General features: G+C 42.3%; 1 protein-coding gene and 1 long non-coding RNA gene across 2 annotated transcripts; one reads left to right on the top strand and one right to left on the bottom strand.

The window, feature by feature from the left end:
* Positions 1 to 314: 314 nt before the first annotated feature.
* On the bottom strand, positions 315 to 12,383 carry Mpeg1 (macrophage expressed 1). Its single transcript, XM_046445677.2, has 2 exons — positions 12,270 to 12,383; positions 315 to 4,109 (listed from the first exon to the last, which is right to left on the bottom strand). The coding sequence occupies exons 1-2, from the start codon at positions 12,319 to 12,321 to the stop codon at positions 1,909 to 1,911; spliced, it is 2,253 nt and encodes a 750-aa protein (XP_046301633.1). The 5' UTR covers positions 12,322 to 12,383; the 3' UTR covers positions 315 to 1,908.
* On the top strand, positions 11,731 to 18,873 carry LOC124093283 (uncharacterized). Its single transcript, XR_006851901.2, has 3 exons — positions 11,731 to 11,951; positions 14,670 to 14,887; positions 18,415 to 18,873. It is a non-coding gene; the product is annotated as an uncharacterized LOC124093283 (long non-coding RNA).
* Positions 18,874 to 26,354: the final 7,481 nt, after the last annotated feature.

The following is a 26,354-nucleotide window of genomic DNA, read 5'->3' as shown; positions in this document are numbered from 1 at the left end:
CCCTGCACCCAGAATCTGACTTTGTAAAGCGATTTGATGGATGTGAACAGCACAATCCCACGTTCTGATTTCATATGGATGAACAGTGTTGGATAGTGTTCCTTAGTGCCTATTTAAATGCACATCTCTGTGTAGTTTTGTTCATAGAAATATAAGTTTGTAAAGAACTTTGATTTCAATGGGCAGTTAATGCATTTAAAGTCTGGCAACCTTTGGCTGTACTTTGCCATTCTGATGGTTAATTGTTAAAGATTTCATAAAGTCAATATTTTCAGAAAAGAAGTTAGGTTAGCTGAAACATACAAACACCCAGGTATTTAGAAACATTTTAATGCTTAAGGGGCAGGGTAAAGGGAAGAGGTTACAGAGATTGGTGTCCTTGAATGGACAGTCAGGTAAAAGGGGCTCAAAATCTGTTCTCTATCTCAGTTGGAAACCAATTGAGTTTTCTTACTCCCACCTTCCCACAGTCTGAGACAACATGCTCTTCAGAAAAAAAGCCTGCTGTCAGCTCAAACCCTTCATTGTGAACATCAACAAGGAGAGAACAAAGTATCCTTCATAGAAGATAACTCACTGGCAACATCTGATATGGCAAATGTATGTGTAATTTTTTTTTTTAATGTGGAGGAGCATTGATGTTGTGGAGGTGACTGCAATTAGACAATACAGGCGTTCAAGTTGAGCAAAGCCCCACACACTTCCAGGTGGCAGTCATGCATCCTGCTAGATGCCCCAGGAAACTGTCTGAAGCTGCTCTAAATGTCACAAGTGGCTCTGGATGCCTTTTTCAGTTCATGTAAAGACAAAGATTGGATCACCTCTGTCCCTTTTCTACCAGGTAAAGCAGTTGGTGCTTTCTACAGTGTTTTGGTTAGGGAGGAAATGATACTTGGAGTGGATTCTCGCTTACTGTTGGAATGTGGTGTGTCTGTGCACATGAGCCCCTGCACCCAGGCTTGTGATGGGAAGACAGGAAGGGTGCAGGCCATCCACAGAAGAGGAAGGGGGTATATTTTGGTAGCACAGAACACAAAATCATAATGTTTGATCTATGAAATCGACATCTCCCCTCAGTGCCTCATCTAGGACAATCTCGAGGAGGACATCAGTTAGCTGGTTGGGAATAAGAATCCCAATTTTCCCTGAGCACCGGAGTCTTTTGCAGTTTTTTTTTTACTACATGTGTCCCTGTAATCTCTTCACCCATGGCCTCTTAGTAGAAGTCTATAAGTTGAAATATATTCATAGGACTTGTTGTGGACACTAGTCAGAAGTCTAAGAGTGGTCTGGTCTCAGGAAGTCCTAATCCTAAGGCAGCTGGGAGAAGGGACATTGGTTTAGGCAACATCTTTCCTTTCAGATGAGCTGGGGGGAGATAGTAGCCCATTGACGCAGAGCCCTCAAAGCTGAAATCAGTGGCCAAGTGGGGTTTCCTGTGTCTCTAGGGCTCTGTCTGTCTCTAGGATCATAAAAAAAATCAAGACAGCTTTTTAAAATACAAAATAGAGATGGTGCTTTATAGGAACTCTGACAGCTCCCAGATTGGAAACCACTGCAGACTTCAGACGAAATGCATAGATTCCAAATTCAGACATCTATTTTCTCCCTCCTGTCTTGTGACACATGCACAAATATGGGAAAAGACACTTCCTCTCCATTTTAATCCCCGGGGTAGCTTTTGCTTAGTGAGAGTCAAGATTGCTCCCTCTCCCCACCTCCAATCTCGTTCTTGTAGCTCACTGCATTTCCTGGCTCAGAGACCTAATTAAGAAGTCACAAAGTTATACCTGCTTTTTGTTCCATTGACACCTCAATACTTAGGAAGGCAAAAGTGGAGAGGGAAGACATGACAGACGTGCGCTGAAGCTGTGGTCAGAGATGACAGCACTGTTTCCCCAGGAAGATTTAAGCTGGGCTTTGCTGCAGCTCTGAGGCGGGGAAGTCTTCGGGGGGTAGAATCTCTGAAGTCAAATTCCTCCTCTCCTCCTCGAATAACTGGTATTCCCTTCTCTTGTATTTCCGGGTGCCATAGATAGCCAAGGCAATGACAGCTGCCAGGACGGTGGTGACTCCCACTGTGATCCCAGCTGTTGCCCCTCCCGACAGGCCTTTGCTGTTCCCATGGATGACTTTCATGGCTCTGCGCAGCTCCAGAGGTTCCCCCAGCCGCCATCGGTGGGTCTGGGAGTCTTTAATCCAGGATCTGGCAATTTCTCTGTTTGTCACTAAGACAGTGTTGGTGCTCTGACTTAGGAGGGGTGGCCTGGTGAAAGGTGGGAGCCTGGCGGGGGGCAGGGACCCACCCGTGAAGACCCCAGCCTTGATGCAGTAGGACACTTGGCATCCATCGCTGATGACAGCTAGGTGTTGGCTAAAGCCCTCGGGACACTTTTTCAGGGAGGGTACCCCCTCTGTGGATACAGAAGACTTTAACAAGGGGTTCCCAACTGCACAACTGAAGAACCCACCAAAGGGGACAGAAAACTTGTATCCCATCTCATAGTCCAGAGAAACACAAACGCTGAGGCTTGCAAAGAGGCTCACTGGGATGTAGCCAACTGGGCAGGACTGTGAATTTGTCATCGGGTTCACACTCTTACTGCTGAAGAGGCCCCCAAAAAGAAGTCCTGAGTTTGCAGGTACTTGGTCCTTGACCATGCACCAAAAAACCCTAAATTGAACCTTTGACACCTGGAATACATCTTCACACACCGTACTGCAGAAGATGACCCAATAGCACTTCTCCTCACACTCCAACTGACTATAGCCCTCCTCATAGACCTGAGTCAGCAGATGGACTGGAGAGTAGCCAGCAGGGCAGGAGAAATTACCAGTGAGTGGATTCTTCTGCTGCAACTTTTGGCAAAGGAGAGCACTCCTGCTCCCTGTGAGTTGAGTGCATTCTTGATAAATCCCACCAAAGGAGAAGTTGGTCATTTTCCCCTCACAGGAGCCATCATCTGTATTGGCATGAAAATTGAAGTTGGGTGAGTTGATATCAGTACACCCGGGGTAGGTGTTGAAGTTGTAATACTGTCTCACAGCAGTTTCCACCGTTTGTGACAGCTTACTCACCAAGGGACCAGGCAATTGAGGCAGCGTGTTCGGCTTGATGAAGAAATGCAGGGGCAGGCCAGCACGATCTATTGCCACCAGGTGGTTGGTGGTACTCTGCTGCCAGGTTTGGAGGGTGATGCCTGGGTAAAAGGGAACCCCTCCAATGCTCTGAACCCTGGAGTTGGTTCGGTTTGCGAGGTAGCTCTTGGTCAAGTCATCCTGGTAGGTGACGTTCACGGATGCTTTGAAGTTCACGGTGTTTAAGAAGGAAACTCCGGCAGACGCAGTCACACCTATATGGTTGCTCTGACTGTCCTGGAGGAAGGAGGACTTGATATGGTCCTCCTGCATGAGAATAGCTCCAGCTTCCAGACTAGTGATGACATGGGTGCCATAGTTGAGGACCAGGAGCTCTGCCAGGTAGGTGGCCATTCTTGTCTGATTGTTTGCTAAAAAGTCAGAGATGTCCATGAGGTCCTTCATAAATCCTGAGCTGAGTTTGGAGGCTGGGTCAATTTTGACTGTGTAGATCAGGTTTCTTACCTGAACACGAGTCGTCGCAGCTTGGTCCCTCACTTGAAGGGTCTTCATCCTCTGGAATTCAGTGGAGAACTTGCCATTGACCTTGGAAAAAACAGAGATCTCCATGTTGATGGAAGAAGAGATGCTGCTCTTGTAATTCATCCAGGATTCCAGGATTTCCGAGTTCAAGTCCAGGTTGCTCTGTTTCTGAGGAATGGTGAAAACTTCATCGGGGATGATGTACTGTCCATCCTCTGTGGTTCTGCAGTCGGTATAGTTCAACTCTATCACCCGTCCCATGTCCACGTTGCGCAGATTATCCCAGCCCCCTCCGGGGAGGACCTCCAGCACAGGGATTTTCAAGGCATTCTTGCATCTTTGAACTCCAGTCTCTTCTTTCTCTCCTAGAGGCGGGTCTGTTTTAGCGCAGGCCACCACAGCCCAGAAGACGAAGGCAGCCCTGAAGCTGCTCATGGTGCTGACAGCCCCGGCCCCACAACAGCTTGAAGCAGCAGCCAGCGAGCACCCTGAAAGATGGAAAAGAAAGCAGTGGCTGAAACAGAAATTTCAACTGTTCTCCTCAAGTCAACGGTTCCTCTTTTAGTTTAACGCCATTGCAAAACGGGGAAATGAAAGTTGGTTGGAATATTGAAGTCTATTAAAACTTTTCAAAACTTATGTTCTGCCAGTACGCAAACAGAGTCCTGTGCTTCAAAGTTGACTGCCCTGTGTTCCCTATCTGCAGCTGGTTACTCTGCAGCAGCAGTGGGCACCCAAAAATCGTGACTCCGTGGCTTACCACTTCCCCACCCAAAGGCTCTGGATTGGGTTGTTTGTTCACTGTCTTGGACTTGATGTTTTAAATTTTGCTTGACTTCTCTCTCCTGGGACTCCAGGGACAGTTTCCTTTTAATGGAAATGCAGAGGGTAGTGGACATATCACCCTTACTGAGATACCCCGCCTCCACCCTACCCACTCGGACTATAGGGAAAGCAACTGAGGAATGGTGAAAATTTCATCGGGGAAATTAATTCCACCATTAACCTGATGGTGAAAGTCCACAGATAAACACATTTATCGTTGTAAGTGCTGATAGTCCTGGCTTTGGAGATGGAGTTATCTGAACCAGAGCTTAATGTGCCCACAAGGATTCTGTTTGCTGTCTGCTGGGAAACCTCAGTCTGCATTGTTCTAAGCATTCAAAGTGAGGGTAGGGAACCCCCACACTGTGTTGTTATTTCCTTTCAGTTAGAAATGCTCAAGCAAAGACAAACACATGCTATAATCTAGATTTTTGATGTTTTAAAATTTTGCTTGACTGATTTACCCAAAGATTCTGATTTACAAAACACACAGTGGATAAGGATTATATGTACGTGTGTACATGCATTTACATAATCTTCCATGTGCATGCAGTTTGCAATAAGTTGTACCTCTGGTATCTCTTACGCCTTTTTATCCTATTTCTAAGTGCATATCATTGGCACAGGTGCATAAAAAAGGATGTGCCTCTTTATTTGTTTTAAAGCAACAATTCTTTTTTTATATATCATTAGGAAAACATATGTCATGAATTTCCTTTTGTGTGTTGATGCCAGGTCAGTTAGACCCCATAATATAGAACAATGTCTCTTGACCCATTGCTCTAGTTCCAGGATTAATTGAAGCCCAGCTCAATTAATTCTTTGGGATAATTAGAGTGGGTCTTAGTACCGTTAGTGGTAGCCAGGGAATCCAGAGCAGTTAATGAAGCAAGCTCCCAATTGTACCCTCCTGTTTTCAAAATCAGACCATAAACCAGGTGCTGAGGCTTCAAGGAGTCATGTCTCAACCCAGGAGTATCACTGTGCTGTCACCTAAGAAGCAGGTTCCAAGGAATCAAGTTAACTAGGGCTGTCACTGATGCAGCCAAGAAGTGTTTTAGAAAAAGATGAGGCAAACTGCCTAGCTTCACAGGCTGAATTTCACTAGTGATAGTTTTAAACCCCTGATGGCGATCTGTAAATACAGAAATACCACATTCTGGGGCTATTCAGGCCACAGTTATCATCCTTTGGGAAACTGACTTACACTAGTCACTCAAGAAGGCTTGACTTATGAACCAATGTCTAGTCCATGCTTGGCTAGAGTGCCAAACATCTGCACAGGATATTCTGGCTAAGTTGTAATCAGTGAGTTATAAGTTTATACCTCAGCAAAGATCCCAGAATTAGAGGAATGACAGTTCAGCTCCCTTGAGTACTTTCAATAACTCAATATCTGCATGCTTCTTTTCAAATGTTTTAGGGATGGTTCCTGAGGATGGGAATACTCTCCTTCTTACACTTGATTGGAGGTGTGCTCACGATTCTTACTGTTTTCTCTTTGCTAGATCCTGTTGAGACCTCACTCTTCTGCAATGAGAATCCAGGCAAGGTGAATATAGACAACTCTATATTCAGGTGTTACTAAATATTTAAATAGCTAGTCATCGTCTTTTTTTTTAATTATTATTTTTGTTTTGTGATACTGGCAATTGAGCCCAGGGGCACTCAGCCACTGAGCCACATCCCCAGTCCTTTTTATTTTTTATCTTGAGACAGGGTCTCATTAAGTTGCTTAGGGTCTTGCCAAGTTGTTGAGGCTGATCTCGAACTTGCAATCCTCCTGCCTCAGCCCCCAGAGTTGCTGGGATTATAGGCGGGTACCATCATGCCTGGCTTTAAAAAACTTTTCTTTTGTTTTTTGCTGTAGCCTTCCTCTTCAATTAAAAAAAAAAACTGTAGAGAAAAAAAGCCAACAAGAATGAAATTATATACTAAAATATCATAATTATTTTAATAAGTGAGAGATTCTTATGTCACGATGCGGTGATAAAAGGATGATACACATCCAACTTGACCCCAACTATGTAATATATGTGTTATAACATATGTGTGATATGATAGTTATAACTGTAACTAGAGGAATCTGTATACCAACCAATTGACAGTGATTATATCACATTGTTAGGTTTATGAATAATTTGATTTCCCCTCCCTCTTTTCTCTGTTTTACTAAGTTTTCAACAATGAGCATGTCTTACTTATTTAAGAATTTCTTGCTGAGAATCTACCAACTACCAAGTAGCAATAGTACAAAAAAAAAATCATTTTTGTATTCAGGAAAAAAGTAACCCCTCCCCCGAAAATACCTATATTTTTTAAAAAGAAAAATTATTTCTGGAATTTTCATAAGCCTAAAATGGTCCAAACGGATGGACTCTGCAATTCCTGTGCTCAAAGAAGTTCTCTTCGACTCAGGGCCAACAAGGAAAGGAGAAGTCGAAGGATGGGAAATTTGGGCTCAACCGCATTGGGCCTGCCAGGGGCAGGAAGAGTTTCCTGTACCCGCAGAGTGTGAGGAAGTGGGACAGGGAGAGCTGGACCCAGTGTCTCACCTGCACCCTTTCCTGTCTTAATCCTTCCACAAAGAAATCATCTTTTTTATTTTCTATTTTTTTTTTATTTTTACCGAAACGCATATGCAATCACATATGCTCACCAGATGGCCACCCGGGAGGAGTAGGGGCTGTGGCTAAACGCTGAACTTTGACCTTTAACAGAAAGAGGCACCTCTTCCACAAAAGGTATATATCTGCAGTGCTGAAAAGCAATTTCACTTCCTCCAACAAGAAGCAAGAGGGAAGTCCCATGTCTGCCTTCTTTCTCAGTTTGAACACGTGCAAACTTCTGAAACCATCTCATGTGGCTCCAAACCGTGATTCACGTCTGAGGTTCAGTTCTGCATGGGCTTGGAAATGGTTCAGGTTCTGCCTACTTCTGCATCTTGCCTGTGCTCTGAAACAGTCGTGTTTGCCGGGACCCTCCCCCTTCTTATTTGCAGCAGGAATCTAGAAGACTCATCAAAAAAAACAATAATTGCTAAATGGATCCGTGGAGCACTAGGACTTCACAGACTCTGAAGTTTTATAAGCTTCATTCTGGAAAAAAATCTCAGAGGTGTGAGTAGCTGAGACTGAGTTCTGGAAATCCAACAAATCAGGTTCAGCCACTGGCCCCAAAAACCAAACAGAAAAGGTAATGGTGAAAAGCACGAATTAGTCCTTAGCCCCATTGAGTTCTGCCCTCTGTGTGGAGGTGCGGGGTGGAAGGGCTTCAGAGGCAGGCAGTCATGTCTAAGAACCCCATCTTCGTAATGTGTCAGTTTTGCAGGACACAGTGGCCCACACCTGAAATCTCAGCAACTAGAGAGGCTGAGGCAGGAGGATCCCAAGTTGGAGGTCACCCTGGGAAATTTAGCAAAATTTTTCTCAAAATAATTTAGAAAGGGATGGGGGCTCAGCTCAGTGGTACAGCATCCCTGGGTTAAATCCTCAGTACTACAAAAACAAGTTGATCAGTTAATTAATTAAAAAAATAACTTTCAGCTTTACTTATTTCTGGTAAGGCTGACACAAGTGCACATCTCAAGTTACATTTAAAAGGACCACTGCCTTTCTCTTTCAATTGTCCTGCATGGCTTCCCTTCGGCTTTTTCTCTACCCTCATAGTTGTACATTTGTCTTTGGTCATACTTCCCTGTTGGGTGTTTGAGACCAAGCAGATGACCTATATTTTGGCCAAAACCTAACCTCTTTCTTTTCTACTGTTAAGGTCAGCTGAGACTCCTCAGGGGTTATTTTTAGGAACTTGTGAGGAGCCTCTGGGCTCCTTCACTTTTTTCCTCTTCTAGTTATGCCACCTGCCAGAATGGGTCAGGGGCTTGCTGACCACATGTGGATTCCTTTGTAAACGCTGCAGACATTTCCTTCTCCAATGACCCTCTTCTTTGCACCATGCACAGGTTAGCTTCCTGTTTTCTAGGGTCCTCACAATCCCGGGATCAGAAGGTTGGAGGACCAGAGTTGCAGGACCCTTAGAGGGCTCCTATTATTCCTTGGGACCTGGCTGACTTTGAAGGACAAGAACCAAAATATTAATTATATTTTTCTTAGCCATTTTATTTTCGGATTTCGGTCATTGTGTCTGTTGTTGAACACCCCCAGAAGAGTTCCACCAGCCTTAAAAGGGGAATAGTGGGTCTTAATTTTAACTTTTGCAATTTTACAGTTTTTCCTCTTCTATTTAATTGGGGTCAGTATCAATACAGAGAGCCAGTTATATCCTATCTCTCCTATAGGTGATGTCTTAGTATTCCAAATTGACTCAGGTTATTCTATTAGAAGTTGTACTTCTACAAAATACTAACAGGCAACTGTTATAAAAAAAAAATTTGTTTTGAACTGGGGATTGAACCTAGGGGTGCTTCATTACTGAGAACATCCCCAGTCCTTTTTATTTTTTATTTTTGAGACAGGGTTTCACTAAATTGCTAAGGGCCTTGCCAAGTTGCTGAGGCTGGCCTCGAGCTTGCAACCCTCCTGCCTCAGTCTCCTGAGTCAACAGTTATAAAGTTTTAGAGGGAAAACACAAAATTAACGAGGCAAAACCACATTTCTTTGTATAATAGTTCTGAACCAAGAAGCATAATTTATAATATTAATATACCTTTGACATCTGATTAGCATCCATAAAACCTATAATTTGTCAAGTCGATCACATATAAACCTAAATCAAATAGAAAGACTATAAGATAAGAGCACTTAATTTCCTTTTTTAGACACCTATCAAACATTTGCAAGCAAAAGTGAAGTCTAAGTCCTTGTTACAAATATGTATTTTTATATATGTAATATATTATATGTTATATTTACATGTTTACAAATACGTCTATATAATATATACACATATCTATCTGTGTAGCTAGAGAAAGAGATCTTATAGAATCAAGAAACCAAGAATATGTGAACTTATATATAAAATTAATGGTTAGTATTTTAATTTACAAATGACTCATATGTTTATAAATGTTTATTCCATTTACATCTACCTTAACTGCCCATTTTAACGGCTATGTTTAGATTACCCATGAGTTGGGCATGGTGATGTACACCTGTAATCCCAGCAACTCATGAGGCTGATGGATGCAGGAGGATTTCAAGTTTGAGGTCAGTCTGAGCAACTGTCTTAAAAACAAAAACATAAACAAACAGACAGACAGAGCTGGGGATGCAGCTCAGTGGCAGAGAGCTTCTTGGTTCAACCTCCAGTACCACCACCCTACCACCACAGCCAAAGCATTTATCCTAATACTGGCCACCACCACCACCACCCCTGCCAAGATAAAATAAAGCAAAAACAGGTTGGGGATGTAGATCAGTGGTGGAGTGCATGCCTGGCATGCTCATGGCCCTAGGTTTGATCTCCAGCACCACAAGATAAAGAAAAGAAGAAAACTTGCACATGAAAACCAATATCAGACAAGTATAGTTAACATTTTAAGCTATTCTTATTGTTGTTCTAACATTGTCCACATTATGCTTTGAATATAGCCCTTGCTGCTTTGGCACTGAAAATTATTTTTAAAATGGGTATGTTTCTTTCTCTACCTCTCTCCCCTGCCCTAATCTCGGAGGAAACAGGATTACCTTTTTTCTCTATTTTAGGTAGATTTATCTGTCCTGGAGTACACAACCACCATAGGAAATAAGTAATCTAGACTTTGGGGATGGTAGCAGAAGTTCTCAGAAATGACTATCTCCCAAATGAACAAGTGAATTACAACTCCAACAGAGAACCTGTGGAATGGAACTTTGAATCACCTCTTTAGAAGGCCCCAGTTCCCGGAATATCTCCTGTGCTAGCAAAGCAATAAACCTTCTTTTTTCTTTTTTCCAAAACCGTGTCCTTGTAGTTATTTCAGCTTCTGGGACAAGAACCCAGCTTTTGGCAACATTGTTGTTGTTACTATTATTATTTTGCCAAAGAAAAAGTCTAAAAGCAAAGGAAGTTGCACCTTAAGCATCTTAACAGACAAAAATACAGTTCTGATTGGCAGATAACCTGGGCAAAAGAACAACAACAAAATAGTGTGTTTTTATAATTCTAAAGATATCTTTATTTTATCTTACTAACAAATTTATATTAACTTTATTTTTTTTAAAGATTTACCTAAGTAATGTAAACTAAAAGGCATTTGGGGTTATGTCTTTAAATTTGTAAGTGCTTGTTTCTTGATAAGCCAATTTCATACAATGTAGAAAAAACACACAATACACACATGTACACAAACATAAGAAAAAGTAGAAAACAAAGGTTTTATAGCTTTTGTTTAGATTTATCATTGACAGTTTTTAAAAAGTTTGGCTGCTGATATTACTATAGCTCTAAGCAATCCTTAATCTTAAATCTGCATTTCCAAAGGTGTGACTTAGTGAAAACAAGGTAGAAAATTTACATCTCAAAGACACAGAAATTAATACGAACACCATTCAGTAGGGCATAGATCAAGCCCTCAAGAAAGAAAAAGTTTTAAGAGTGAGGCTCAAGCAGACCTAAGTTAATATCTTTTCCTATTTTAAGAGTTAATCAAGCCCAGTGGGGAGGCGAATGTCCGTAATCCCAGCAACTGCTAAGGCAGGAGTTTCCCAAATCAAATTCAAGACCAGCCTCAACAGATTAGGGAGGCCCTGAGCAATTAAGTGAGACTGGGCCTCAAACTTAAAAAAGAAAATAAAAAGGACTGGGGACTTAGCTCAGTGGTAAAGAATTCCTAGATCAATCCCCAATACAAAAAGAACAAGAAAAAAATTCATCAAGACAGGGAGAAACCCTTACAAAGGGAAATTTCTTTTGTATAGCATGAGAGAAATCATATTTTGGAGAACTATCTGGTTGATAAATCCTTGCTTTATTTCCCAGTGACTCTAGATCAGTGTGCAAGAAAACCAATTTTGGAATATTAAATGTCCATCATTTTTTTAAACATTAGGCCCCTTGGTCATTGAATGTAAAATTGGCTGGAGTGCCAGACAGGATTTGTCTCCAAATGCTTCCCTCCATCCTTGAGTTGATTTCCCATTTTGGAGGAAATGTCACTTCTCCCAAAATTTCAGCCTTCTGAGCTAACGGGTGGATCTGTGTTTTGGATTCAAAGGGGCAAAGGTTGCAATCACCCGGAGGAAAAAAAAAAAGACAAAAAGCAAAAAGGTAAATTTATGTAAAGGAGAGATATAGGAGAAAAAGATCAAATAAATGCTAATAAGCAACGTTCTGATAAGGGTTCTAAAATAGAGGATATGCAAACCAACCAGCCTAGAACAAAGAACCATTTATCAAGTAAAATAACTTTCCAGCAGGGATGGTGGCAGCCAGCCATCAGATTCTTTTGGCCTTTATCATCAGTCATCAGAAGCAGAGTAACAACCTGACTTACCAACAGAACTCATAAAACAACTGATTAAACCAGAGTGCACTTCCAGGTACCCAGGACATGCTGCACTACAACAGTAAGTCACCTTTTAGGTTTATAGCTATAATTAAATCAGAAAGCCAAAATTCTCTCTAGGGGACAACTTCACAGAATTAGTGTTTTCCATTCTTATGCAAGTGACCAGAGATCTCCTTAAACCAACCTTGTTTCTTGTTTCTCAGAGAAGTTTAAGTTCCTTTCTTGCTATAGAATCCACGGATCAGAATTCAAACTTCCCTGTTAATCAAATGGCACAAGTCCAAATCAGTTGAAAAGAAGCCACATTGGCACAAATGATCCCCAAAGACAATGAAAAAGGGGGGAGGTTCAATGTGCCGTGTTCAGGAGAACTTACCAGGGGTCAGATGTCCAGAGCTCAGAGAGTTCAAAAGTTTGTTTCTCCGCATCAACAGATGACGGTAAAAAGCAGCCAGTTCTATCGCAAAGTGGAAAGAAAGGGAGAGATCCTGAAATAAATATAATTTCAGCAGCTGCTTGGGTCCCTCCTTCTCTGCCCTTTTGGGTTGAGGTCAGCTAATTACAAGTAGATAATGCCAAAGGGCATGCTTCCTCCTGGTGGGGCTGTTACCAGAGTCCTAGGCCAGAGGTCTGACCCTGGGCATCCAACAGATCAGGTCGAGCCACTTGTCCCCAGAACCAAACACAAAGGTAAGTGAAAAAGCATGAAAGGCATATTAATCAGTGCAGCTACACCCAGAAGATAAGGGGACCCATGTCCTTAGCCCTGCCTTCAAGGGACTGACAATGATTTTGAGGACTTATAGAAAGGGGAAGGAGGGTCAGAAATGGGGGTTTACCTAGCTGGAGACGTCACACGGCTGCCAAAGCAAGCGATCTTGGTCAATTGTGGTCCATCCATTATCATCTCAGGATGGGTCAGGTGATGCCTTGTAGGCAAAAGAAAGTTGCTCTAGCCTGAGGGGTATCTTCCACTAGTCACAAGACTTTGGTTGATCTGACCTCTGCTTTCTGGAATCCAAGGTGACCAGGAGCAAAGGAGACTCCATGCAAACTGGAGGCAGACAGGCCTGGTCCTTAATGCTCCTCTAATCACTCATGGGACATTTGCAGGCAAAAGTGAAGAGACTTTTGAAGAGTCCTTGTTACAGTAGCAATGAACAAAGTGACAATATATACTTTTCTGGACAGTTGTTTTTCCCCCCTTGGTTCTTTTTAGTTTTACGTGACAATGGGATTTATTCTGACATAATCATAAGAGCATAGAATGTAATGTGTTCTAATCAGCGTCCAAGTGTAACAGTGTCCATTTTATGCTTTGAATACAGCAATTGCTGCTCTGCCACTGAAAATTATTTTTAAAGTGAACATGTTTCTTTCTCTTTCTCTTTCCCTGTTCCTCCCTTTTCTCCCTCTCTCTATCCCCCTTTCTCCCTCTCCTCCTTATCTCAGGGGAAATAGGATTACTTTTCTTCGCCATCCTATCTGTTCACACCCACCACAGGAACAATGCAAACCAGACTTTGGGGATGGCACCAGAAGATCTCAGAAATGATTTATCTCCCAAATTAACAAGTGAACTCCAACTCCAACAGAGAACACATGGGAAGTAGCCTTTGAATCACCTCTTTGGAAGGCCGCCTGTTCCTGCTGATGGGCAGAATCACAGCCTCTGGGACAGGAGTCCCCTGTATTTCTCCTTTGCTAGCAAAGCAATAAATCTCCTTTTCCCTTTTTCTCAAAATCACATCCTTGTTATTGAACTGGCATGGGGGACACGGACCCAGCCTTTGTAACACCAGTATTTCCCCTTCTCCTCCCCGGCCCCTGCTTTCCTTCCCTTTACTCTGCTGATCTCTTGGCTACTTACTTATAGTTTGTTTTTGTTTTTGTTTTAATTTGTGTCTTGTGATGAGCAGGACAGTGAGATTCACTGTGGTCTATTGATACATGTACATAGGAAAGTTAGGTCAGATCCATTCCACTGTCTTTTCCCATCCCGTCCCTCCTCCCTCCCCTTCATTCCCCTTTGTCTACTCCACTGATCTTCTATTCCTCTGTTTTGTTTTGTTTTGTTTTACCCTCCTCCCCAAATTAATTTTTAACCCGATGATGCACACTTATAATCCCAGCAGCTCGGGAGGCTGAGGCAGGAGGATTTTGAGTTCAAGCCATTCTCAGCAACTTAGTGGGATCATGTTTCAAAATAAAGCATAAAGTTGCCCTAAGCAACTTAACGAGATTCTGTCTTAAAATAAAATATAGGGGCTGGGGTTGTGGCTCAGTGGTAGAACACCACTCGCCTAGCACGTGTGAGGCACTGGAGTCTATTCTCAGCACCACATATAAAAACAAATTAATTAATTGGGCTGGGGATACAGCTCAGTTGGTAGAGTGCTTGCCTCGCATGCACAAGGCCCTGGGTTCGATCCCCAGCACCACAAAAAAAAATAAATAAATAAAAATGTAGAAAAGGCTGGGGATGGTGCTCAGTGGTCTAACATCCCTGGGTTCAATCCCTGGTACCAGGAAACAAATTAAAACAAAACCAACCTGATAACTTGATATTTTGAGAGCTGTTTGTCAGCTCCTTCTTCGATGCTGTTCTTCCCATCAGGATTGTCAGTCTACTAATCACAAAAACAACAGCAAGGTTTCATGGTTCCTTCTACTATGAAGGGGAAAAACCAAAGGCCCGTGGGAAATTTTGTATATTCCCATTAAAAGCTGGGCCATGGTTTGGTAGCCTAAACCATGTTATTCTCTTGTTTCTTAGGGCTTTCTACCTTCCTCTTTATTTTGTGTATGTGTGACGCCGGGTATTGAACCCAGGGCCTTGGGCATGATGGGCCAGCTCTCCACTATGGACTTACACCTCATCCCTGAACCAACCTAGATGCCCTTCCATAGACGAATGGATAAAGAAACTGTGGTACACGCACACAATGGAATGTTACTCAGCATTAAAAAAGAATAAAATCATGGCATTTGCAGGTAAATGGATGGAGTTGGAGAATATCATGCTAAGTAAGTCAATCCCAAAAAAACCAAGGGGCTGAATATTTTCTTCCTTTCTTTCTTCCTCTCACTTTCTCTGACTTTTTTTTTTTTTTTTTAATATTGCTATTGACTACTCCCTTCTGTTCTTTTTCCTCCTTGCCACTTGAAAATTTGGGTTTGGAACACAGTGTCATTGAAAGCCATACTTCCATTGTGCAAAAAATCTAAAGAAGAAAGAGCCCACCCCCCATTACACAGACTTTGTTTGACTTCCCTCCTCCCCCTGTTTTTGTTTGTTTGTTTGTTTGTTTGTTGTTCTGGTACGGGGATTGAATTAAAGGAGTGCTTACATCCCCAGCCCTTTTTATATTTTTATTTTGAGACACCACACCTGGCTTGGTTGCCATTTCTACCACCAGATCGTCGATGGGCTTTTAACTGAAACAAAGTGAATGTTACTATCATTTTTTTTTCTTCCTAAAACCACCCTGAACACATTAAATAAAGGCAAGTGAGTTCATTGAGGTAGTTCCTCCATCACAAGATTATTTGGAGTTGGGTGCTTCAGGCCCTCTACCGAAATATTCCTCTTGTCTCTTTTAATTTTTGGTAATCTAAATATGAGATTAAAAGCCTGGACTGCACCAAGTATGGTGGCACACATCTGCAATGCCATCTACTCCAGAGGCTGATATAGGAGGATCCCAAGTTCAAGGCCAGCCTCAACAATTTAGCAAGTCCCTGTCTTGAAAAAAAAAAAAAAGGCTAGGGCTACAGCTCAGTGGTAAAGTACTCCTGGGTCTAATCTCCTAGTACTGAGGGGGAAAAAATTCTGAACTGGGTTGTGGAAATATCCAGTCCCCAGATTTTGTTCTGCTTCCCATTGTCACTCAAGTATCTCGCTAGCCTGACACACAGAGATGTGAAAAGTGAGGTTCCAGAATACAGGCAGCATCCTGACTCCTTCTGTGATGTCGGGCAAGTTCTGGAGTCTCCCTAAATTTTCACCTCCTCCCACTGTGGACCAAACAACAGCATAGACTTGTATTAGTAGATAAAGTTGCGAAGAGGATTGACTGCAGCCTTTCATGAAAATGTCTACACAGAGCCGCAGGAATGCAATACAGTTCACCTTCCAGCTTTGCTGAGCTTACTGTTGCCGTCTCCAGACTGATTCTGTAGTTCAATCCTTCTAAAATAGGAATGGGGGAAAGAGCATGTTACAGCATCTCAGGAACTTCACGTTCCTCTGGTCCATGAGGGCAGAGTGGAAAGCCATGTGAAGTCAGAAGGGATGCCTGAATATTTTCTCCTAATAACCTCAGCAAAGGCATGTATCACTTTAAGAAAAACAACCTGGTCTCTATGGGTTCATGACACAGGTAAATTAGAAACGATTAATGACACCTTCACATCCTTTAAAACAAGTGGACAATTTTTTTTTTTTTTTTTGGTATAAATGATCAGCTAAGTGAATATTTCAGGCTTTGCACCCAAATGATTTCTGTGTTTCCTTAGCCGTGGTGTTAGGTTAAAATTGAAGAAATTAGGTTACAATTTTGCATCTTGTGATGCAAAAGCAGATGACCTGTAAATTGGAATGCATCATTGCGTTCCAATAAATAGTTATTTGCACAAATGGATGGGCTGGATTTGGCTTCAGATCTGTAGTTTACTGAATCCCAATTTAAAATGATAGCATCATAGACTCCCTCGATGAGAAAGGAGCTGCCCCCAGCCAGTGCTTGAGTCTTCGCTAATACAGCCTCATGAAGCGGTTATTCCACTTTTGCTTAGATTCCTCCTGGACATGGTGGCTTTCTACTTCCTGATGTGGACAGATCAATTCTTAAATTCTTATTTTAACTGATCTCGGATTGTCTGTCTGATCCTCTGGTGGTTGGTAGTGCTTTTCTTTATTGAGGTGACCTTGAGAGTGACACTGTCAGTGATCCAAGCAAGAGAAGTGATTGGTTCTGATGTCCACAGAGAAAGTCGGGTGAGGACATGACTACATTGACCTTGTTCACTAACAGCAATGTATGAAGAACACAGTCCAAGGGTCCCGGGAGTCCTCTGCTCTGCTAAATATTTCTTTATTACAGATCATGGGGAATTCAGTTGTTTCCAGGTCAGGGATCAAGACGGATAGAGCAATTGGTGATTTTGGAGAAGCACCTGTTAACCTACAAGGAAAAACTTTTTAATATTTCCACACGTCTTCCCATGGGAATTGTGAAAAGTTCCTATAAGACTGAGAAGAATCCCATCCTGTATGGTAACTTCAAGGCACGAGGTTCCCAGGAGAGTTACGAGGTCTTCTTCAATTTTAACCTAACATGACCTGGGCATGGTGGTGCCCACCCAAAATCCCAGTGACACGGGAGGCTGGGGCAGGAGGATTGCAAGTTCAAGACCAACCACAGCAACTTAGGGAGGCCCTAGCAATTTAGGGAGACCCTGTCTCAAAATAAAAATTAAAAGGGCTGGGAATGTAGCTCAGTGGTTAAGCACTCCTGAGTTTAATCCCATTACTGGGGGTTAAAAAACAAAACTTTTTTTTCTTTTTAACCTCACATGAGTGTGAAATATTTACAAGCTTGAGGATTGTAAAGTATGTAAGAACATTTTGGCAATGTGAATTGGAGGCAAATTCAAATGGAAGAGGTATGTTTTGAGATACATGTAGGCTAATAGGTAGCTGGAGGCAGTTACTCAGCCCTGAAGTGCTCTTTCTACCTGCACGCTGGGCGAAGCATGCTGTTTATTCAAATCAGCTACTTGCTGAGGCCGGTTCCTGCTTGCTCTTTATATTTCCATTTAAATATGATTTCTTCCTAGAAACCTCTGAATCCACAGACCTATCAATCAGACTTACTTTATGTCCCTCCCCAGACTCTTCCAGCAGTGCTAGCCTCCCAGGTTCTGGGCTAGGATAATTCCTCCCCTGGGTTGAAGGATCCCCATCTCTTCACCTTCAAACCATTTGCCCCTTCCCTAGGAAGAGGCTGCATTCTAGCAGAGCTTCCTTCACCGGCCCAGCAGCTTCTAACTCAAGCTCAGCTAGAGTAAAGTTGCTAGATTTCACAAATTCAATTACAAGACAACCAATCAAGTTTGAATTTCAAATAAATGAGGACTTACCGGGTACATTGGTACATGCCTATAATCCCAGCCACTAGGGAGGCCAAGGCAAGAGGATCACAAGTTTGAGTCCAGTCTCAGCAACATAGTGAGACCCTGTCTCAAAATAAAAAACAAAAAAAGGGCTGGAGATATACCTCAGTGGTAAAGCACTCCTGGATTCAATTTCCAGTATTAAAAAAATAAAAAATCAGATATATGATGACTAATTTTTTTTTTAACAAAAGCATGTCCCGTGTATCATTTGGAGGATGCTCATACTAGAAATTCTCAATTGTTTACTTAAACTTCAAACGTAATCGAGCATCCTGTCTTGTATCTGCAGATCTTAAACAAGAATGACCTCGAGACAACCTATTTTGTCCCATCTCTTCCAGAGTCAGCTAGAGCATGGAACCCCTGCATGTGGCATCTGGCTTCTCCAGTGGCTGGCCAGAGGAGCTGGACATAATTCTGTATGGCTGTGAACACTGATGGATTAGAGACAAAAAGTGCACAAGATCTAGCAGGAAATTTCCTCTTAGTCATCCAATGGATGGATCTGAGGCCTGGTGGCTTCCTGCAGTTTGTATGGAGTCATTTGGAGGATTAAACAACTGTTTGAGGAGGCTGGGGAATAACTCAATTGCTGGAGTGCTTGCCTCACATGCACAAGGTCTTGGGTTCAATCCCCAGCACCACATCCCCCCCCCCACACACAAAAAAAACAAAAACCTTGCTTGTGCTTATGCCCTTATAGGTTTGTTCATCTCCTTCCACACCTAATCTCCCCTTCCCCCCTCACATTTCCTGCCCTTCGAACTGCACCTCCCATTAAAACAATAATTGATACAGAGCATTCACTGATAGATAGCATGATGCCTTTCTTGATTTTTTTTTTTTTTTGGTGGTACTGGGGATTGAACCCAGGCCCTTGTGCATGCCCAGCAAGCACTGTACCAATGATGCCCTTCTCGTGTGCTCCAGGAGAACTCTCTCCATTTATTACTCTGTATGTTAATCGAGTTTTTGTTTGACTCTCTCCTCTGGGCAAGGAGTGTGTCTTTGGTTCATTGTTTTCTTGTTGGGACATGGGACAGTGTTTGGTACATAGTTGAGATTCAACATCTCTGCTAATATTTAATCAATATCTGCTAATAATGAATGAATAGAGCAGTGAATAGAGCAAACAATTGTGACAGTATGTCTCAAATATTTCACTGGAAAAACTGGCCATGTCTGGTTGGGAATAAATCTTCAAGCCCAAGTAGCATGATTATAGGACTTTTATTTCAATTTATCCCAATATTTGGTAGTACATTCTGAGTCTATTGGGGTATTTTTATTATTATGGAAGAATTTGATTTTCTGGTCTGAAATTATAGCCTTGGTGAACTTGGAACTTGTAAACTTGGTATCTTACATCATAAATAAAATATAAGAAGTAGCATGGGGGGTTCTATGTGCCAAAGGATTTTGCCATATTTACATTTGTTCTGGTCTTCAAGGCCCTGGTCCTGCAGGATTGAATCCATGACCATCTTCCATACACACTGTGCTCCCCATTCTGGATGGTCATTTGCCCAAAGATAATCATTCTCACCCCTCTCCCTCTTCCCAATCCTACCACATAGGTGCATAATCATGTGTTGCTTGATAATGATGATAAGTTTGAAAAACGCATCATGAGGCAATTTTGTCCTTGCATGTACATCCTAGTGTACTTAAACCTGGAAGACATAGCCCTTCATAGTCCTTAATCAATTCAATTTCATCAGTCACTTGGCATGGCCTCTTATTGGCAGCATTAGCAGTGGGTGGATTTCATACAAGTAGGAGCCACAGTGAACAAAACGACAGGAGATTCAACCTAGCACAAGAGAAAATGTTGCAATCAAGATGTGTGAAGCTGCTGCTGGAGAAACTTTGCCTACTGAGTCACAGTAAACTTTAATTTTTATTTAGTTTTGTTTTTCTTCCTTTGGTGCTAGAGACTTTACCACAGAGCTGCTTCCCCAGCCCTTTCTATTTTTTTTTTTTTAATTTTGAGACAGGATCTCATTAATTTACCCAGACTAGCCTCGAACTTGAGATCCTCCTGTCTCAGCCTCCCGAGTAGCTGGGATTACAAGCATGTGCCGTAGCACCTGGCCCCCTCCTTTTTTATTAAATAAAAGGAAACTGGTCTAAAACAATCATTTTAAAAGTAGGATAACCTGGCATGGCGGCACTTATCTATAATCCTAGCATTTGGGAGTCTGGGGCAGGAGAATCACAAGTGCAAGGCCAACCTCAGCAATTTAGCAAGATCTTGTCTCAAAATAAAAAAATTTTTAAAGGTTAGGAATATAGGTCAGTGATAGAACATCACTAGATTCAATCCCCAGTACCAAAAATAAAGAAAAAGAAAAAGAAAAAAGGAATAGTAGGGTATAGTAAATTCATTAACCAGTAATAGTCATTTATTCTCCTTAGTAAGTATTAATATCATATACAATTGCATCCACTGTATTCTTTTTTTTTTTTTTTTTTTTTTTGCACCAGGGATTGAACTCAGGGGTGCTGAACCACTGAGCCACATCCCCAGCTCTTTTGAAAAATATTTTACTAGAGACAGGGTCTCACTGAGTTTCTCAGGGTCTCACTAAATTGCTGGGGCTGGTTTTGAACTCACAATCCTCCTGCCTCAGGCTCCCAAGTCACTGGGATTACAGGTGTGTGCCACCAACCCTGGCTCCACTGTACTCTTAGGGAATCATTGTGGCCTATGTGGCCCATTGTGACCTCATAAGCGGTGTGGGGCGGAGGCTGAGGAGAAAAGAGGAACCTGGCTTGCTCACCTGGGTAAGGATTCCATCATACTGTAGTCAGAGAAGGACTAAGGAAAGGAGGGGATTATAGGAAACAGGAACAGACCAGTGTGAGCAAATAAAAGGAGGTGCTACCTTGTGCGTAAAATTCCTAGCATCAGAGCTTGCTGATGATAAGCTTCCTCATTCCGGGTAGGCTACCTGTCCTGTATTTCTCCTGGTCTATCTTGAAGTGAGGCTTCTAGTTTCTGCCTCCGGAAATGAGGGCACGAGGGGACAAAAAATGTAGCTAGTTAGGAGTCTGGAGACTCGGATTCTATTCCTCATTCTGCCACTAGCCAGTATGGTGACTTTTGGCAAGTCGCTCCCCCCTTTCTGAGTCCGCCCCCTAACACAGGGAGGTTTGCCGAGGGCCTTTCCTGAGTCTGCCTGATGCGTGGTCCACGAATCTGCCGTCCAGTACAGCAATCTGCTTCGACTAAAAGCTATGGCTCTGATGCTTCCCTAAAGCAATCGAAGAATATTTTCTTACATATCGGTCATGACATGCAAATCTCCCCCCTTAGTTATTTCTGCTGATGCGTCCCCTAGGTGCCAGGTTTCCTTGAATGGTTTGTGATTTATGAGTCTCCAGCTTGTTCTCCACCAGAGTGGTTTGCTGTGGCCTGCGCCATTGTCCTATCAAGGTGATTTTAGCTTTTCTTCTGCTGAGGCCTGATACTCACACCGACCCAGCGCCTAAGTTCATGTCTTGGTTTGGGTCAATGTGAACAAAGACCCACATCTGTGTGGACACAGTCATCTTGACTCCTAGGATAATTCCAGCAGCCCTGGAACGCTGGACACGGGACCAGTGGTCTGCCCCCCTTCCCCCAGCCCTTAAAGCCCTAGTACCCTGCCATTAGGTCTATGAGTGGCTCAGAAAGCCCCTGAGGCAGGGGACTTCAGGACCCACTTACTGCTCTGATTTTGAGTTCTCTTTCAGCTCTCAAACGTTTCCCTTTCTTGGTTTTGAGCTTGAATCTTTGTGTTTGGGTAAATGTGTCTGTGCCTGAGAGTGGGTGGGGGAGTTTCCCTGGGTTAGTTCAACCAGAGCAATTCTCTTTTCTTAGCTGTTTTATTTGGTTATCATTTTCATAGGTAAAAGAGTGGGCACACAGTGCAGTGTCAGGTGTTGACACTTTCCTGTTTCTCTCTCTCTCTCTCTCTCTCTCACACACACACACACACACACACACACACAGACCTCCCCCCATACACAAAGCCTGGATGGATGGTCTTTCTAGAGCCACGAATTCCATTTCCTAGGAGGAGCTCTCACGGCCAATGCAATCTGCCCATCCCTCTCCCTGCTCCCCTGGGAAGGTGAAGAACAGCCATTCTTCAAACCAAGTGGTCAACACACAGGGCTTTTCTTGAGAGTGGGGAGAGGAAAGGGGGAAGAAAGCTGAGGGCTGGGGTGGAAGAAGCTCTGGAAATAACCCTCCTAGCAGCAGGACATTAGCAGGGGCCAGGTCTTGCTCTTCCCCTCTGCTCCCCTGGTGTGCAAGGAGATGTGAGTGGATTCTGAGCAAGGAGAAGAGCGCAGTTAGCACATGGGAGAGAAGGCAGTCGGAACTCAGTGTGAATTCTAACTCTGTCACTCTTGCAAATTGCTTCCTTTCTCTAGCCTTTAATTTCCTCATTCACAAAATTAAAGGATTGGATTAAATGTGGGAGTTATAAGCATTTTCTCAGCAGTGGAATCTATGTTTTCAAACACAAGTTTCTGTAGAACTAATGTATAAAACATAAAAGAGCAGCTGCTTTGGTGGAACAGGGGTCAGACTCCAAAGCCCAGTGGCTTGAATTCCTTTTGACCCCTCAGGAGCCTGTGCAGAACCCTGGGGCACATTCATGTCATAGCTTCTCTCTCCTTTTCTCTCTCTCTCTCTTTCTTTCTTTTCTTTCTTCCCTTCTCTCTCTCTCTCTCTCTCTCTCTCTCTCTCTCTCTCTCTCTCTCTCTCTCTCTCTTCCAGTAGAGGCATTATAGTTGTGATGAGAAGGAAAAAAGTCTCTGTAGCTATAAAATTCAAGGGACAGAGCTGAAGAAGCATAATGTCTCTGAAAATAGGAAGTTGACGTTGCTAAGTTACAAAGCAAAGGTTCTCAGAACATACTACATTCTTCCTTCTGGAACTTTTCACCTCCTTTCAAATAAGCTGTCAACAAGCTTCAGCCAACTGTTTTGTGATAAGTGGAAAAATTGCTGGGCTGGAAAGGACTTCTTTCACTAGCCAGCTGTGAGATATTAGCAAATTATTTTACCACTTGGAGTTTTGATTCTTTCTTTGTAAACAGGAGAATGGATGTGCTTTGCCACAAGGAAGCCACTTAGAGCTCTAGAAATGTTCTGCAATGTAGTCAAATTAATAGTTTGCTACCCCCCAAAATTTATTGAGCAAGTACTATGTGTCAGGCGCCACTTGCTTGGTAACAGGAAGACAGACATTGAACAAATGTCATTATGTGAACAGGAAGTGCACAGTGGAAAGGGAACACAGAGGGGAACTTGATCCAGCCCAGGGATCAGGGTGGCTCTAAGACAGGGAGGGAGAGAGGGGCAGGGAGAGAAACAAAGACTGAAAAAGGCAGAGACACAGAGAGACTTAGAGATGAGTCAGAGTGAGAAACATAGAGGCAGAGGAAGAGAGAGACTGAGAAAGCGACAGAAAGAGGCAAAGACAAAGAAAAATAGAGACAAAGACACAGGATGGAGAGGACGATGAGGAAGAAGTTTGGGCACGTAAGAGTGCGAGCTCGATGTATCTGCAGAGGTGAGTGATGCAGGTATAGGTTTCATCGCGTACTGTACCCATTTTCTATTACTATAGGAATAAATAACTGCAAATTTAGTGACTTAAGGCAACACAAATTTACTTTCCTAGTGTGTTGGAAATTCCCTCTGGAGTCTTCAGAGGCCAGTCTATTTCCTTGCCTTTTTTAGCTCCTAGAGGCCAACCACACCCCTGGCTTGTCCCCTCCTGCATCTCACTGCAGCGGTTTGCTCCCGTCACCACATCCTCCAGCTACTGACCCCCTTTTACATCATAGAAAGTAATGCATTCCCAGGCTCTGAAAATTGACATCTGGGGGGGGTGCTATTTTTCAGGCACCATGATCATTATTGTTTTTTTTTAATCCAATAGTGTATTTATAAGATTGTACAGCATGATCCAGTGGGATTTATGCCCGAGATGCAAAGATGGTTCAACTACTATGAATCAATTAATATAATATGGCAAATTAACATAATGAAGGTTAAAATTACATGACCCTATCAATACATGTAGAAAAAGCATTTGATAAGATATAATGCCCTTTATTTGTTTATTCATTTTTTATTTTTTATTGATTTTTAAAAAATAAATGATGTGGAATGCGTTACAATTCTTATTATACATATACAGCACAATTTTTCATATCTCTGGTTGTATATAAAGTATATTCACACCAATTCATGTCTTCATACATGTACTTTGGATAATAATGATCATTTTGTTCCACCATCCTTGCTAACCCTCTGCCCCCTTCCTTTCTCTCCAACCCCTTTGTCCTATCTAGAGTTCATCTATTCCTCCCATGTTCCCACTCCCTATCCCACTATGAATCAGTCTCCTTATATCCAAGAAAACATTCAGAATTTGTTTTTTGGGATTGGCTAACTTCACTTAGCATTATCTTCTCTAACTCCATCCATTTGCCTGCAAATGCCATGACTTTATTCTCTTTTATTGCTGAATAATATTCCATTGTGTATATATGCCACATTTTTTAATCCACTCATCTACTGAAGGGCATCTAGGTTGGTCCCACAGTTTAGCTATTGTGAATTGTACTGCTATAAACATTGATGCCGCTGTGTCCCTGTAGTATGCTGTTTTTAAGTCCTTTGAGTATAGACTGAGGAGAGGGATAGCTGGATCAAATGGTGGTTCCATCCCCAGTTTTCCAAGAAATCTCCATACTGCTTTCCATATTGGCTGCACCAATTTGCAGTTCCACCAGCAATGTATGAGTGTGCCTTTTTCCCCCACATCCTCGCCAACACTTATTGTTGTTTGTATGCATAATAGCTGCCATTCTGACTGGAGTGAGATGATATCTTAGAGTAGTTTTGATTTGCATTTCTTTTTATTGTTAGACATGATGAACATTTTTTCATATATTTGCTGATTGATTGTATATCCTCTTCTGAGAAGTGTCTCTTCAGGTCCTTGGCCCATTTGTTGGTTGGGTTATTTATTTATTTATTTTTGGTGCTTAGCTTTTTGAGTTCTTTATAAACCCTAGAGATTAGTGCTCTATCTGATGTGTGATGGGTAAAAATTTGCTCCCAGGATGTAGGCTCTCTATTCACCTCACAGATTGTTTCTTTGGCTGAGAAGAAACTTTTTAGTTTGAATCCATCCCATTTATTGATTCTTGGTTTTAATTGTTGTGCTATAGGAGTCTTATTAAAGAAGTTGGGGCCTGATCCCACATGATGGAGATTATGGCCTACTGTCATTATTGACAAATGACAGTCAGAGGCTTGAGTACACATGCTATTCGTGCCTTCGGAAACGCAGATGGTAGGTTTTCCTGTGATTCTTTCAGATGGCACTGATACTGCCTGAGGATGAGCATGAACAGGAATAGTTTCCTTAATCGTTCTCTAAGATCTGCCAGCTCATGCCACATCACTTACAGAGCCCATGCCATATTCTTGGCTATCACTATATGTGGTTCTCCATTGTTAATAAAAATCACCCTGTGGGATATTCTGTTTCCTCAACAATCTGTGGGAATGGTGCAGTGTGATGTTTAAACCTCGGCACACAGAATACCAGTAACTCAGCTTTTGTTTTACCACGGTTTCATTATTTCCTGGCTCTACTCTGCATGTCTAAAGGCAGCCAAATACGTTGGTTTCATTGAAGATAAAAAGTATTTGTGCAAGCCGGGCATAGGGGCACATGCCTGTAATCCCAACCATGAGGAGGATCACGAGTTCAAAACCAGCCTCAGCAAATTAGCAAGACCCTAAGCAACTCAACAAGACTCTGACTGGAAATAAAAATATAAAAAGGGTGGGGTGTGGCTCAGTGGTTAAGTGTCGCTGGGTTTAATCCCCTGTACCAAAAAAAAAAAAAGTGTTTTTCAAATTCTCTTGCATTGATTTTGAGCAATGGATAAAGGAGCAAGGATCTTCATGACAATTTGATTTTATGCTTTGCTTTTAGGATGGGTTCAAGCACTTGGCATTTTGAAGCAGGTATTAGAAAACAAGTTTGCTGACTTCCATTAAGAGTCATCCCCATAAGTTCTCTGGTTTTAGCAATTTATTTTTTTTTTACAGTTCTAGAAGCTGTATAACAGTAAGGAAGCTGTGCTCTTATTAGAACTATTATAAATAGAATCACTAGAGTTAAAATAATAAAGGGGTATTTCCATGTTACTATGGGCGAGTTGCTGCAAATCAGGTTAGGTCGATGTTCTGTGGCTTC

Source organism: Marmota monax, unplaced genomic scaffold, assembly GCF_021218885.2.
Source record: "Marmota monax isolate L192 unplaced genomic scaffold, Marmota_monax_Labrador192_F-V1.1 WCK01_AAM20220418_F8-fsc00038, whole genome shotgun sequence".
NCBI classification, from domain to species: domain Eukaryota; kingdom Metazoa; phylum Chordata; class Mammalia; order Rodentia; family Sciuridae; genus Marmota; species Marmota monax.
Note: the sequence above shows the minus strand (reverse complement) of the source record. Positions and strands in the feature narration are given on the sequence as shown.